The sequence below is a fragment of the Mixophyes fleayi genome, chromosome 11, assembly GCF_038048845.1.
Source record: "Mixophyes fleayi isolate aMixFle1 chromosome 11, aMixFle1.hap1, whole genome shotgun sequence".
Taxonomy (NCBI): domain Eukaryota; kingdom Metazoa; phylum Chordata; class Amphibia; order Anura; family Limnodynastidae; genus Mixophyes; species Mixophyes fleayi.
In genome coordinates this window covers 38,141,104-38,157,287 of record NC_134412.1, presented here as the reverse complement: position 1 = coordinate 38,157,287, position 16,184 = coordinate 38,141,104, and the positions used below count along the sequence as shown (strand labels likewise).

The 16,184-nt window shown below is 39.6% G+C and overlaps 1 protein-coding gene across 4 annotated transcripts in view; it reads left to right on the top strand.

Annotated features, from left to right (window-relative positions):
• Positions 1 to 16,184, top strand: part of RASIP1 (Ras interacting protein 1) — a 59,638-nt gene that overhangs the window by 12,429 nt on the left and 31,025 nt on the right. For all 4 annotated transcript variants that reach the window (XM_075191229.1, XM_075191228.1, XM_075191225.1 and 1 more), the window contains exons 4-6: positions 10,863 to 11,242; positions 12,135 to 12,773; positions 15,676 to 15,713. In XM_075191229.1, coding sequence (XP_075047330.1) covers positions 10,863 to 11,242; positions 12,135 to 12,773; positions 15,676 to 15,713 — 1,057 coding nt within the window. The remainder of the gene's footprint in view (positions 1 to 10,862; positions 11,243 to 12,134; positions 12,774 to 15,675; positions 15,714 to 16,184) is intronic.

The following is a 16,184-nucleotide window of genomic DNA, read 5'->3' as shown; positions in this document are numbered from 1 at the left end:
GGGGCAGCAATAAGAGAGATATGAGGGGCCAGCAATGAGAGAGATATAAGGGGCAGCAATGAGAGTGGTATGAGGGGGCAGCAATGAGAGAGATATGAGGGGCCAGCAATGAGCGAGATATAGGGGGCAGCAATGAGAGAGATATGAGGGGGCAGCAATGAGAGAGATATGAGGGGGCAGCAATGGGAGAGATATGAGGTGGCAGCAATGGGAGAGAAATGAGGTGGCAGCAATGGGAGAGATATGAGGTGGCAGCAATGGGAGAGATATGAGGTGGCAGCAATGGGAGAGACATGGAAGGGGCAGCAAAGGGAGAGACATGGAGGGGGCAGCAATGGGAGAGACATGGAGGGGGCAGTAATGGGAGAGACATGGAGGGGGCAGCAATGGGAGAGACATGGAGGGGGCAGCAATGAGAGAGATATGAGGGGGCAGCAATGGGAGAGATATGAGGTGGCAGCAATGAGAGAGATATGAGGGGGCAGCAATGAGAGAGATATGAGGGGGCAGCAATGGGAGAGATATGAGGTGGCAGCAATGGGAGAGATATGAGGTTGCAGCAATGGGAGAGATATGAGGGGGCAGCAATGGGAGAGATATGAGGTGGCAGCAATGGGAGAGATATGAGGTGGCAGCAATGGGAGAGACATGGAAGGGGCAACAATGGGAGAGACATGGAGGGGGCAGCAATGGGAGAGACATGGAGGGGGCAGTAATGAGAGAGGCAAGGTGAGGACAAGAATGAGAGAGGCATGAAAGGGGCAACAATGAGAGAGGCATGGCAAGGGCAATAATTAGAGAGACATGAGGGGGCAGCAATGAGTGTGGCATGGAGAGGGCAGCAATACAGTAGTGAAAGACATAATGGGGGCAGCAATGGGAGAGATATGGGGGGGGCAGAAATGGGTGAGGCGTGGAGGGTGCAGCAATGGGAGAGACATGGAGGGGGAACCAATGAGAGAGGCACGGCGAGGGCAGTAATTAGAGAGACATGGAGGGGGCAACATTGAGAAAGACATGAACAGGGCAGCAATGAGAGAGAAATGAAGGGGGCAACAATGAAAAAGACATTGAGAAGGCATCAATGAGAGAGACAAGGAGGGGGCAGCAATGAGAGTGACATTGAGAGGGCAGCAATGAGAGTGACATTGAGAGGGCAGCAAAGAGAGAGACATTGAGAGTGCAACAATGAAAAAGTCATGGAGGGGACAGCAGTGCAAGAGGCATGTGTGGGCAGCAATGAGAGAGGCAACTTGGGGGCAACAGTGAAATAGGCATAGAGGGGGGAACAATACAAGAGACATGAAGTTGGGCAGCAATGAGAGATATGAGTGAGTCAATGTTTGTATATGTGTGTATTAGACCATTGGGGCCCTCTGTCTTAAGTGCACCAGACCCTCCAAAGCTTTAAACCAGCTCTGTATGCAGACATGTCTTCTGCATGTATGGACAAGTACAGTGCACTCGCATGGAGTTTATCATGGCAGCTGTTGTGTGAAAGAACATTTCAATTCAATACTGTAACAGTTGCTGTGCATTGTGTTCCCTTCCAATGCAAAAACATGTTAGGAGAAAAGTTAAAACAAAAGTCTATTTTTTAGAATTTTCTCCTAACTAAAAGCGATGTTGGAAGAGAACACAGATTTGGAAACCTTCGGTAAAATGTAAATTTTAGTAAATTGCCACCTTTACCAGAGCCACATCTCTTCCCTATATGGTGGCTCTCCACTCTTTATTTGGAGATATCTTAAAAAAAAATATTCAGAGTGAAAAGAAAATGCTAAATTAAAACTACAATTTAAACTAATAGCAAAAACATCTTATAATATTCACAAATATTTATGTATAAAAAAGTTCTTATAGCATGAGAATATGGAAGGTATTTGGAATTGTAGCTAATGAGTTTGGTGAAAAGGGAAAACTGTCCTCCATACCTAACGTATACAACAATTCCACAAATATATTTACAAATAAGAAGATCCTAAAAAGTCTTACTCATATGCTGTATGTTGTACATTTATATAAACCAGTGAGCATTTTAGATTTATTGGTCCCTAGAAAGAAAAGATGAAAACTTACCGATAAGGTATTTTCCTTTTCATAATATGTTATACGTGGTAACAAACACAAATAATATTATGTCTGCTTTGAATATCAAGCAGGTTTTGTGAGTGTTTTCCTGCATTGCTGTATGATTGTGCGATTCGTCTAGCTTGCATAGGTCACATAATTGTTTTTTTACTTTTTACTTTGTATATTATGTCCTATTTGAGTATTAATAATATTTGAATGGTTTGAAATTAGTTTAGAATTATTTCCAAATACTTATAAAGATGGAATGCTCTGGGGGCTTGGACCATTGACAAGTAAAAGAGAATGGTGGGGTGGGAGTATAGTATGGCAACAAAAAAATGGCCTAAGGGAGCAAAAGTATACATTTGGGTGTGCGTAGGATTAATATAGGTAATGCACTAAGGCAGTGGTTCCCAAACTGTGTGCCTAGGCTCCCTGGGGTGCCTCCGCGATCTCACAGGGGTGCCTGGGCCAGGGCAAGTGGTAAGCAAGACGGGCACTACATGGTAATTATTGTGGCTTAGGGGCACCTTGAAAAAATGATGGAGACCCTAAGGGTGCCTTGAACTGAAAAAGTTTGGGATCCACTGCACTAAGTGAATAAATATGGTCATAGAAATGGAGAAGCAGCTGTTTGAATAATTTGATAAATCAGCAATGGTATTCTATACATGCAGATTTCTTGAAAGAAAAGGGTTGTTAAGTAGTGCTCTGAATGTGATTATTTTATGGTACAGGATAGCAATTTAATCAGAAAGTCCTGTTAAAATATGTCACCCTTAATATATTTGTAATAATATTCCTGAAGAACTAGCTTTAGCTTCCTAAAACAAATTGTATTTCTAACTATGCTGATAGCCATTTATAAAGACATTGGGGTATATTTACTAAACTGCGGGTTTGAAAAAGTGGAGATGTTGTCTATAGCAACCAATCAAACCTGCAGTTTTGTAAATATACCCCACAGTCTGCTCAAAAGAGGCATTTTATTTATGAGGAATAAAAAGTAAGTATGTAGATGAAAAAGGAATATTGACCCAAATGGGGGCTGTTAAACATACAACACATATGGGGTACAAAAAAATGTGAAGAAATAATACGTATCACTGCTGGATATATGTAAAAAGATGTAAGTGTAGTTTCAGTTGCGTAGTGTCTTACAATGGCAATAGACAAAAGCAGGAAGGTCAAGCAGGTCAACAGAATTCTTAAATAAAAGAGTTGACGCTGGTGCTTTTGGTTGAGATGGTCGACTCCACTGACAAAGGTGCAAACATTGCAGAAGGTTTAGTGTAAAACTGCCCTAATAATAAGGTCATTGTAAGATTTTATTGAGCAGACATAATCCAAGCATTGAGGTAAAAAGATAATTGAATAGTGTGAATGCTGGAATATAACAGAGTTTTTTCCCCTGTTTAGCCAGCAACTTGTTGTATGGTATCATTTTTAATGCATCTACCAGGAAATCATAAAATGAACTTATGCTATGGTTGCTTCATGCTAATGGTATATGATGGACACACTTTAGAGTAGTGAAGTTGCCCTGGATACAGTCTACAGTTACTTCTCTAACATGTACTGTAATATGCAGCTCTTTTAAGGAACCAAAAGCTACTGTAAATATTTTATTGTGTCCAGGAATGTTTTCACCACATGGGTCTCAGGGTAGCACAGAACTGGTTTTATAATAATCATAATATTAATTATGATGATAATTATCATTAATAATTTAGTTTCATTTTTTGTTACTTTGTCTTTACTAACTTCATATGTTTACAAGTAAAATAATGAAAAGTGTTTTTTATTTTCAAAGAGGGGGTAAGCATTTGAATTACATAGTTGCTAGTGTCACCAGTACCTTCTAGGTGAACTTACTCCAAAACCTAAATCAGGTCCTCATTGTTAAATATAAACCTGTAAAGTACTTTGTTCTTAGTTAACCTGACATTTCACTGCAGTTTTGGTAAAAATTAAAGTATTACCTCACTACTCCACCACTGACAGCTGAAGTCCCTCTAAATTCTATCTCACTGAAAGTCTATCAAAGTGAAAGACTATCAGACTCAGCCCCTAACTTGTTCATTGTTCCCTTAATATGTGGAGCCAGTTTCTGTTTCAACCTAAATTAACTGGAAGTCAAACGTGTTAAAGTGCGTTATGTGTCATATGCGTTACTGGGACACTATGAACACACTTGACTGCATTAAACATAATAATAAAAAATGTCTTGTAAAAGTCTGAAAATTTCCCTCGATTTTTCGCTCAGATTAACAGAACTAGTTCAAGAATAAATTTGATAAAACAGTTTGATAACATCAGTGTCCAAATATCTGATGCAGGTGAAAAGCTGAGACTACAGTAATTTTAGGAGCTGTATTATCACTCTACTTATCAGTGGCATAGAACCCATAGCAAAATAGAGCCCATAGCCTTTAGAGCCCATAGCAAAATATTGACCGAGCCCCTAAGGGTTCTATGTAGGGAACTTTCTTCCTCACGTCCTCCCCTCACTTACATTACTGAGCTGCCATCCTCCTCCTTATCTGTTGCGTGTTACTTTACACTTCACTTCCTGCTCAGAGAGGAAGGGAACTCCTAACCTTCTGAACACAATTTAAGTTTGGAGCCCCGGAATGCTGGCTTGCACACATGGTATTCTGAGGTTTCATATTTAAACTATGCAGTTGGCACTCACATTGAGTTTCCTGCTGAGTGTAGACAATGTAGAGGGGGGCAGAACCCCAGAGCAGCATTGTGGCACCTAGACAGGACCCAGCGGCTCAGGGATCCTGATAGGCCCTCTCAACTGTTGGCTCACTGTCCCGATTTTCCACAGGGTAAATCGAGACAGTGTGAGGTTAGGGCAGATGTACATGGCACATGTACACCATGGTAAGCAATACACACCTCCTAACAGTCCTGCAATTCAGGAACAGTTTGGAGGTATGATAATGGACATATTTAGTGAAGTATAAATTCCTCAGTTCTACAGGTATATTATTCAGTTTAGCAATACACAGCCTTTTAATTCGTGTCAAATAGAGGATTTACTTTTTTTTTTCTTTTTTATAAATGATCCTCTTAAGACCAGACCATGTTATTCCTATGATTTATAGATCAATGTGTTGCTGTTTTTGTGTTTTTTTGTGCTGTGATACACATGCTGGAGTGCAATTGTAGATTTTGCACCCCATCTATTCCAGGGGGGTAACTAGACATTTATGTCCCCTATGGCAGAAGTGTGTACGGTCTCCATGTGCCGCCCAATACTGAAAAATATACATATACAAATGGAGCTTTGACAGGGAAGGTGGGCCCCATCAGCTATGGGCCCAATCCTTGCACCTATGACATACATGCCAACTTTTTAAATCTGCACTCTGGGAGATTGGAGTACAGATCATGTGACAGAGGATAGAAGGGTGCATGATGACGTCATTACATCACTATAGCTCCGCCCGTACCATTAAATACAAAAATTCACGGTATTGAATAACGGGGGGGCTTAATGACGCGATTAAGCCCCGCCCCCCGTTATTCAATGCCGTGAATTTCGGCATTTTACAGGGTCCAGGAAATTTGCCCACTCTTCCGGGAGTCCGGGGGAACTCCCCAAAATTCGACAGCATCCTGAAAATTCTGGGAGTGTAGGCAAGAATGACCTATGATAGTTACCCCTTTGTTTAGTCTAGTTGAGGATAGCTTTGATGGAAATTAGTAACTGTTCATAGACATATCAGACATTAGAGGAAGCAGAAGAATGCTAGACGTTGGAGTAGAGGTAATTGATTGGCATTTGTAGTTATCTACCTACAGTGAATATTTTTTGCTATTTATTTTAGTCATAGCAAACTATTTAGCCAGTCTTATATACCGCTAGCTCACCTTTCCTTAATGTAATATGTGGGAAAATGATTCTAGGGAAATTGGTCACTCAGGAAATGACTCACTATATCTCTGGAATTCTAGCCTGATATACATAAGCTATTGTATCTTGTGACATTCATTTAGATTTTCAATTAAATGACAGCAATTAATGAACAAATATGACACATCATGATACATAAAGATAGTTCCTTCTCATCAGCCTACAACCTTTAGTATTATCATTTATTTGTATGGTGCTACAAAATTCTGTAGCTCCAGTCAGTGGTGTGTAAGGATTTATTTACCACTGAGCCGGGCCAGTCTTTGCCAATGCGCACATGCGGCTAACTGGCTCTCGCATGTGCACTGAAACTAAAAGCCCAGACTTGGTGGACAAAAAAAAACATTAAATAGTTAAAAATAGATAAAAACCATTTAAACAGAATAATGTAAACATATAAAAAATTCTTTATTCACAGAAAATAAGCATTTTTTTCTATGATTTCCTTCTGTTATTGCCGTGTGAGAAGCTAACGCCAGCCATAGCCAATGAAGTTTACCATCAGCGGGGATTACTGCCAGTGACACCCCCTTTGTTGTATAGGGTAATACAAGTGTTTTTGCTGGCCATAGGGCTTGCTGCATATTGATAAATATACCCCTATGGGTGAAAAGTTTCTCTGAGTGGTATTTTTATGGATCCTGGATATACTTATACAATCTGATCATATCTTCTCTTAGGCATGTAAAACCAGCTTTGACAGCACATTTTCATGACTTATGTCTTCCATTAATATTATTAATTTTGTTGCCCATTGGATTCGCTTCAAGTGCATATGCTATTGCTAACTCTACCAGTACACCCAGATCTCTCTCCGTCAAGGACTTACATAATATGGTACTACTTATGGCATACATTATATAGAGACTTTTAAGCATTTAGTGCATCATTTTGCATTTATCTACATTCACCCTTATCTGCAGTGGACTATTAAAACAAATTGTAGATATATAAAACACAAACAAATTCTCACTTTTCAGACAGGTTAGTGAAGGCATATATACCAAGTGCATTATTGAGACAATCTATAAGAAATTAGCTTCTTGTTTTACATAATGTTTGGTATGTATTGTATATGTTGTTTGGCAAAAATCAATAAAAAAAAATTCAAAAAAGAAATTAGCTTCTTCAGTGTAATCGTTAGACTCCAGAACTTGATACAATAATAATAATAATATTGAAACTGCACAATATATTTGTGACACAAAAACTATGCCTATAGTGCCTGTACCTTAATAAATAGTAAACATGTTATGTAATGTGGTCCATGTACAGGTCAAATCATTAAAATTGGATGTGTATATGCCAATTACTGATGAAAGGGTGCTGTTGCCAATATAATTATGACAATTTTTATTGTCTCCTTGATAGGTACCATAACATAATATTTATTTGTCTCTACTTTTGCCTTTATCTCTCTTTAAAATACTGTTTTATGCTTTCCATTAACTTAAAAAAAAAAGTATAATAATATCTTATTTTAGGCCTGTTCCATGGACAGCAGGCAGAGTAGTTTTAGAAAACCTAAGTTAATTTACAGACCACCAAAGTGCGCCCTACAGGCATGTTTATGGTGTTTATTCACCTACCATATTTCAAGGTACACAACCAGGGGCGAATTGGGAACTTAAAGTGGCCCTGGAAAAAATTCCTGAAGTGGCCTCATGTTGGCGGGTCCAAATCAACTGTGGGTGGGGCCAACACAAAAGTAGGATTCATGTAAAAATACATGAATCCTTTTACATTATCTGTGACTGGTTTATGCCTCTGTGCTCAAACTTCTTTAGTTGCCTACTAACACATCCTTACAAAATTCCCTTCATAGAAACATATCTGACTTTGTTTAATAAGTTTAACTATTAGGAAACATGTTGGCAGAAACCTATTTGATCAGTCTGCCAGAGCAGCATATGAGCACCTCACCGCACTGATGCGTCTTTCCCTGACATCATGAGCTGTAAACTACCAGTCAAATCTCTCTAATATTTAAAAATGTGTACTGTGTGTTTCAAACAATGCATTAAAAATAATCCTTATAATAAATGTCTATCCAGTGCGATCACCAGAAAGGTAAACTGCTTCAAGCATCTGCAAGAAAACACTTCTTTGGTAACAATTGTGTATGAGCCCTAAATGTGCCCAGTGATTGGTGGTGGTTTGATTTAATAACAGTGCAGGGAGGGTTGGCAGACAATGGCATAAGTGAAGGGGAGAGCTATTCCAGGGTTTGCTGGTGATATAATAAGTTTAAAGTAGGCAGGATTAATTATATTGTCAGTACAATGGCGGCTGGTCATATGTTCAGCAAAGTGATCTGAGAATGGGACCAATGCAAGGTAGAAGGCAGGCAATGGAATCAAGGCGAGAACCACTAAAGTATCGCTAAAGCTGGAATAAGGCTCCGGGGGGCCCGGGGCACTTAAGACACGGAGGTTATCATATATGACAAATAAACAGGCACAACTGTGTGCACTACTGTTAGGTACATGCAGCTCTGCCTTCACAAGTAGTACAGTGTGAAGTGGGACATACCTACCAACTGTCCTTTCAGTCAGACCAAATCCTAAGCAAGACAGTCACCCAAATTCTGGACTGTCCAACCAGGACAGCTGGCAGACTGTCATCCTCTCTCCTACCTGTTCTTGTCACTGTCACCGCCTGTGGCTGCTGGATCAGTTGCTGCTTGTCTGGATCCTGGAATGTTGGGGGCCCTATTTGGAAAAAAAAATGGTTACATGAAATTTAGAAAACTCCAACCATCCCTGGCATTTAATCAATAACACCCACATTTAATAATTAGGCCTATTTCCCTCCCTCCAAACAGCCCCAGCAATAAATTAATAGCATTTCCATTTAATATAACCATTTTCCAAACACATGACAGCATTAAATAATTAATATTCACATTTAATAAATAGCTCCCCTCCCCAAACTCAGCCCCACAATTAATTAATAGCCCCAAACCAGCCCAGCATTAAATTAAAGGTCCCTTCACTCCATTTTAATAGGCCCAGTATTAAATGAAATTGTCCCACCAATAAATTAAAATGCCCCACCATCACCCCACAAATAGCACCAATTAAATAATTAGCCCCAACCTAAACTCCACCATTAAATTAATACCCAACCCTCCACCCATGAACTATTAAGACAGCCCCCCTCCCTTCCCTCATATCACACAATATATTAAGACCCTCCCATTCCACCCGTTAGCAGCCCCCACTCCTATCCTACACACCCTTTAGCAGCCCCCACTCCTATCCTAAACACCCTTTAGTAGCCCCCAGTTCTATCCTACACACCCTTTAGTGGCCCCCCTCCTATCCTACACACCCTTTAGTGGCCCCCAGTCCTATCCGAAACACCCTTTAGTGGCCCCCAGTCCTATCCTACACACCCTTTAGTGGCCCCCAGTCCTATCCTACACACCCTTTAGTAGCCCCCAGTCCTATCATACATACCCTTTAGCAGCTCCCCTCCTATCCTACATACCCTTTTGTAGCCCCCAGTCCTATCCTACACACCCTTTAGCAGCCCCCAGTCCTATCCTACACACCCTTTAGTGGCCCCCCTCCTATTCTACACACCCTTTAGTGGTCCCCAGTCCTATCCGAAACACCCTTTAGTGGCCCCCAGTCCTATCCGAAACACCCTTTAATGCCCCCCTCCTATCCTACACACCCTTTAGTGGCCCCCTCCTATCCTACATGCCCTTTAGTAGCCCCCTTTACACACACACACACACACACACACACACACTTTAGCAGAGAGAGATTCACACATATACATACATACATACTTACACACACACACACACACACACTTTAACAGTGACACACACTATAGCAGAGGGAGATTCACACATACATATATACACACACACTTTATAGCAGAGAGACACACAGACACACACACACTTTAGCAGAGAGACACACACTTTAGCAGAGAGACACACACTTTAGCAGAGAGACACACACATACACTTTAGCAGACATACACTTACCTGGCTCCTTCTGCAGACTCCCCTTTTACGTCTCCTCCTTAATTTTGGTATATTCTAAGGATTATATTACATTGCTTGAAATGTAGGGTACAATATGTGTCCCATTAAAGGCAGGAATGAGACCAGATTTTAAAATTAAGTCCTTTTGCAGGGAGAAAAGGACTCTGTGCCCTCTTGCAGAGCAGGAAAGGTCCCTTTAAGGGCACTCTCTCCACTACTCTAATCTTACAAGGGATCTAATCCATATCTATTGATCTAATCCATATCCTGGTATTCCATTACTCTTACACTCCAAAACAAAGAAGAGGACGCATATACTTGAAAAATGTAACACATAAAAGAGGGATTCTATCTATACTGGAATTTAACTTATACAGTACAGTAATAGCTAAATAATAAATATAACTGTATAAAGGGATTTTTCACAATCTGACAACTTTGGTTTCTGCACGTGTTAGTCATGTATAGTTAGGTAAAGTAGTTTATTTTCATTGCCAAGAGTGTTCTTTGCATTGGGTACAATTATGTCTCGACCAATGGTCAAAGTTGAAATTTTGAACTGGCAGTATGGAAAATGTAATGGCGAAGTGAGTGAATGCCATTTGGTACATTTACAATGAAAGCAGTAGAAGTTGTGGTATGGCATACCACTGTATACACCCCCCAACATATTTGACAGTTGTGTTGGAACCCCAGTTCTGTACTTTTACGTTGAAGATTAGCTCTAGAGTTGAATACTTAATGACATTTAAACATACATGTATGTTTATGTATCTGGACATGTTTATCTGGTAATTATCAATATATTGTAAAATGTTACTAACAACCTAATAATTATTTTATATCATCTATGCATAGGTATCAATGCACAAGCTCGTAGACTACAAAAGAGTCGCTCTCGTGCAGCCTCTGGGGGAAATGCCCCATTAAGAGAGAGGGAAGAGAGTACCTCTCTTCGTCGGAGTATAAGTGATATCAACTTAAACAGCAAGAAGCGTAGAGAGCGGAAAAGCATAAAGAGCATGGTGGCCAATGACACAGATCCAAGTCAAGATGGAGATCAAAGTAAAAAAGATGGCAACACGCAGAACTCTGCAGAACGTAATAGCAATGTTGATTGTAATGATGATCCTACTGACCAGGTTGACTTAGACTTTGAACGTCTCTCTCAGTGTTTAATTCAGCCACCTTCAGATCATCCATACTTTCTTCTTCTACAAGGCTACAACAAAGATGTGGTAAGAACCCATTAGTTCTGTATATATGTGATATTTGTTCATCGGCTTTATACTGCCTGAATGTGTACCTTGAAACATTTGATCATCTCAACTAGATTATTGGTAGACATTTTTCATGTACTTTCCTTAATTTACTTAATCAAAATATTTCTGAAATAATTTTGGCACACTGTTAAATGTATGCTTGTTTATATAAATTATACATGGTGTACTGTTTTCCTGGCATCATTTTTACATTTTATTGGAGCTACAATTTAATATATTGCAGTAGAGCTGCTGCTCTCTAATTAGACCCTCTGAGCCTGATGCTGAGTTGGACATTTGCGCATTTACAGAGCGTAAATTGTGTACTGCGCATGCCCACAGAAAAATTTGCAGTCATATGCGTGTATGCAGAGTTGCACACATGTATACTTGTGCCTGCTTACGACTGGAGAGGCAGGACATGTGAGGCAAGTAGATGCAAGCTTAAAATATTAAAGCAATTGATTTTGTTAACCTTCAACATAGTCACCATCATTTGTGACACATTTGTCAGAAAACACTGCTGCCCTTTTCTTCTACTGTCAACATTTTCAATCAGTTGAAATTTCTGAAAAGAAATAAAAATGAACTGACCCCAAATTAATAATGCTAATACATACAAAAATAAGATTTCACCTTTTATGTATTTACAGTGTGCTTCATGTGTACATTCTAATTTACTAAAGTTTAAAGTTGCACAAGGCGTTTATAACCACCCTATATATATGATTTATACAGTCAGTCATTCATTTACTGTTTTCCTATTAAAGTTTAATTTATGAAACTGATTTCCCCTAGGATACATTAATTTAACTGATAAAATGTATATAAATGTTTAATTCTTTTGTATTTGTGCCTTGCGGAGTAGGACTTTGTTATATATGTGATGACTCGCAAGAAGCATCTATTTGGAAGAGCAGAAAAAGCTTCAAGAGACAAAGGACCTTATGTTGACACATTTCTATCTGCTCCAGATATACTTCCCCGCCACTGTTGTGTATGGCGCTTGGATTCCTCTACTCAAAAAAATATTGTCCGTGTAAGACCTTATCGAGGAGCTCTTGTTACCCACAATGGGGGAGTGCTACAAAGAGAAGCTGAACTTCACACTGGGGATTTGTTGGGACTTGGAGATCACTTTCTCTTCATGTTCAAGGATCCTAGAGTAGCCCAGACACGACCTGCCTGGCTTCCACAGTCATGGTCCTCATCTGGGTTGAGCGGGGCTTTTTCATGCCAGATGTGTGGGAGGTCACTTCAGGAGCGACAAGAGGCAGTTCAGGCTTACATAGAAAGTAAAGATTTGATCCTGCAATACCGCTCTCAAGAAGAGGATGCTGTGTTGAAAGAGATTATTGAGAAAAATGGTAACCCAGACACTGAATTTAAGTTGGCCCCTGCATACCTCTTTAGCCTCTGCATTGAACATTCAACTCGAGCTCTTGACCCTGGACACTTTCCTAAGCTAGTAATGAAGATTGCCACCATGATAAAGGAAGTTGTTTGGGTAATTATATTTATTTTTTATTTGTTCAACAATTTACCGACTGTTATCAAATGAAGCATGTAAAATAAATTAAATTGGTATAAGTAGCATACTGAAGAGCTTTAGAAAGTGGCATACCTGCATGCTATGGATTTTTAACTGGTTTACCCCTGGATTAGATTAGAAAGGAGTTAAATTGGGCTATACTGAACTCTTTATATATGTTACAATTAAAAAACATACAGAAAAAACATAAACATAATCATCCTTCCACAGTGCAAAAATGAAGCATTAGGTTTATAACCTGGTAGGTGCTTACGTCACCGTGATAACAAAATCTTTGTAAGAACAGGTAAGACTGGGCCCCTAGTGCTTGTGCTCATGAACATTAATAATGCTGTCCTTGCTGTGTCCTCTTCACCCTTCTGTAAACTGAGTGCTATCTGAGCTAACCATAGGGAATATTGATCCTTATGCTAAATGGGTCACCTGTGTACATGGGTTTTTTGGGAATAGATGTCTAAAGCATTGACTGAACTTTTCTATTCATGGTCTGTTGTTTCAGGGACGGACCTAGAATTTTCTTCGTAGGGGGGATTTTAGTGCCCCTCCCTCTTTTTCTATATGTGGCTGACTACAATATTCACACTAATTCTCGCAGTCACCTGTTTTTATTCTCCTGTCCCTTCCGATGACTCCTTTTGCTCCACTGGACGTTTCTGTCCTCCCTGAGCTCGCCAACATGTCCCTGTTGACAGAAGCCAGGCAGAGGATGTTGTCTGACTAATCTGATTGTGTTTAAAGCACAATCAGAATGGCCAGGCAGGATCAATGTCTGCCTCTCAGCCGACGGGGACAAGTATATAGTGAAGGCGATTGCCCCGATCGACCCCACCCCCTTGATCTGCCACTGTGTTATTTCCTAACAAAGCATATGTTTAGTGTGTTAGTTTATCGGGTGATGGGATCCCAGGGATCTAGCTCTGGTTAGCCTTTCTGTTAGTATTTCTGTTGGTGTTTCATGTTTAGGTGCAAAAATAAGGGTCTTCATCCAGGTTTTCAAATGTCAAAATGTTTTTAATTGTCAGAAATATATTCGAAAATAACAAATGCCTAGCCCACTCAGTTCACTGACTCAATGCTTCAACCCTCACTATCAAGTGTTCAGCTAGGCCGCCTACCCACTTAACCACTGAAGTGGGTTAAAACACAAAAACACACTTATACCAATGGTGTTTCCTCCTCAGCCAGAGAGTCACTCTCTCTTCCAGAACTCTTCCAGAACAGGACAACCCTTGTGCTCACTGGGCCCTCTTTACTTGCCTACCTCCTGCAGGTCTACACTGGGACCTTCTCGTCAGCTCTTTTCTGAGCTCTGAGTCCTGAGCACTAATCTCGGTTTCCCATATGTGCGGTCACACTTCTTTTCAAGCCTGTGGGGGAGAATGCTACATTCCAAGACCTGATGAAGTGGCCAACTAGTGCCACCTAGCCTGTTATCACCCCAATTCATTCTTATGCTCAGTTATTACTTTATTTATCAAGAGTTAAACAAAATTTAATATGTTGGAATAATAATAAAAATAAATATAAATTCAATGCCTCTATAAAAGAAAATGATTACTTCAATGTTAAAAATAAGTAAAATTATTTTTGATGTATAAAATGTTATGGTGACCATTGAACAGCTTGCCCAATATCATTGTTTTATTTCTCTTTCCAAAGTCTTCCCAACACTGAGCTGGCTGCACACATGTTGTGTTGCCCAGTCTGCTTTACTTTGACCAAATTGTCCCAAAATATCTACATGTATAGACTTTACTAAACACCAATGGTGGCTGAGAATGATTAAAAACTATTTGAAATCTAGTAATTCCTGGATGAAGCTACAGATGCCCAACTATACCCAACTGTGATAACTGAACTATGATTGATTCGACAGTTTGCCCTGACCACCAAACAGCCTCTTCTGGACAACGGGGTTGAGTATGTTCCGTCAGGCTGAACTGCCAGATTTGGCCAGCTTATCTCTTTGCAAATACAACCTAGCTAGATATTCTTTGACATAACCCAATACAAACATGTATTTTTCTCTACATTACTATGAATGCTTAACAATTGTATAAGGCTGATTGTCATCTAGCTTCACACAGACTGTCAAATTTAAACAGTTCGACTTTCAATACTACTGATCTAAAGAAAGGAGAACAGCAATTAAAAACTTGTCTTTGTCTTATTTGAAATAAATATCACCAAATTCTATAGCACTCACTTAAAAATTGTACAGCAGATCATAGGATCCCACTTTTTAAAATGATGGTGGGTGCTCAACTACCAATATGACTAAAAAATGCCAAGCCACAGAACTGGTGCATAAACAGGGAAATTATTAAAGGGTACCTCCGGCTAACAATAATATATTGGCAGTAATCCCTCCCCCATGTAAAAGACTGCAGAGTCCAATTCCTGAAACTTCTAGAGTTAAGGGGATACTCAACCCTCCCAGGATGTCAGGGAAAAGTCTGAAAGTCATCTCAGGACATTTAATGGTTGACTGGACAAGTCACTATAGCTGATTGGATCACACATGTCAGCCTAGGGAAAGTGCCCATTATAGTGCTGCGGGGGTGAATGTTTCCTGAACAACTGGAGTCCCAGGTGAAGGACCCAATATTGTGGTTCCTTATGGAAAGGTTTAATGTTAAATATTGGTGCTAGTAACCCTGAGACTTGTGATTCTTATTACCATGTGTCCTGGTTTTCCTAGAGCAGTCCTGCTTTTTTTAAACTTTAAGTAAAATATTCTATTTAATCCCTTGTGTTGTTTCATTGTAAGAGAGGTTTCGTAATCTATATTTTTAATAAATGTGTTACTCACAATTGTTTAGTGATAAAAGTGTGATTCTCTGCTTTGTCTGTACAGGAGAAGATCAAAGACATTGGAGACAAACAACCAGAAAAGTGAGTGTTGATCTCTTGTATGTCTTTACATTTCCTTGTGGCTGACATCAGATCAGCTGAGAATGGATAGGGGTGATTTCAATGATAAAACTGTGTCTGGTCATAGAAGGCTGCTTCGTAATAAACTTGTGTTCACATTATATGTAATATACTTGTGGATGCCTAGACAGAGATGGACAAAAGTGTGTGATTGATTTCCCTACCTGTGTTGATAATTAAAGCATGTAGCTTTTGATAGTTTGTGTTTCTCATTGAGTTATTGAGCTTCAATGCCTGATATGGTTTTTTGGCAACCACCATAAGATTATAGTAAGAGCTATAGTTAAACAAAGTTGGGAAGCAACAGATCTCCTACTTCTCATCTTTCCACAGAGATTATTATATGTACATATAATTTATTAATAAGACCCAAAGCAATTTTATGCTTCAGTACTGTACTGTTCAATACTTGCATTACCTGTGATAATTTTA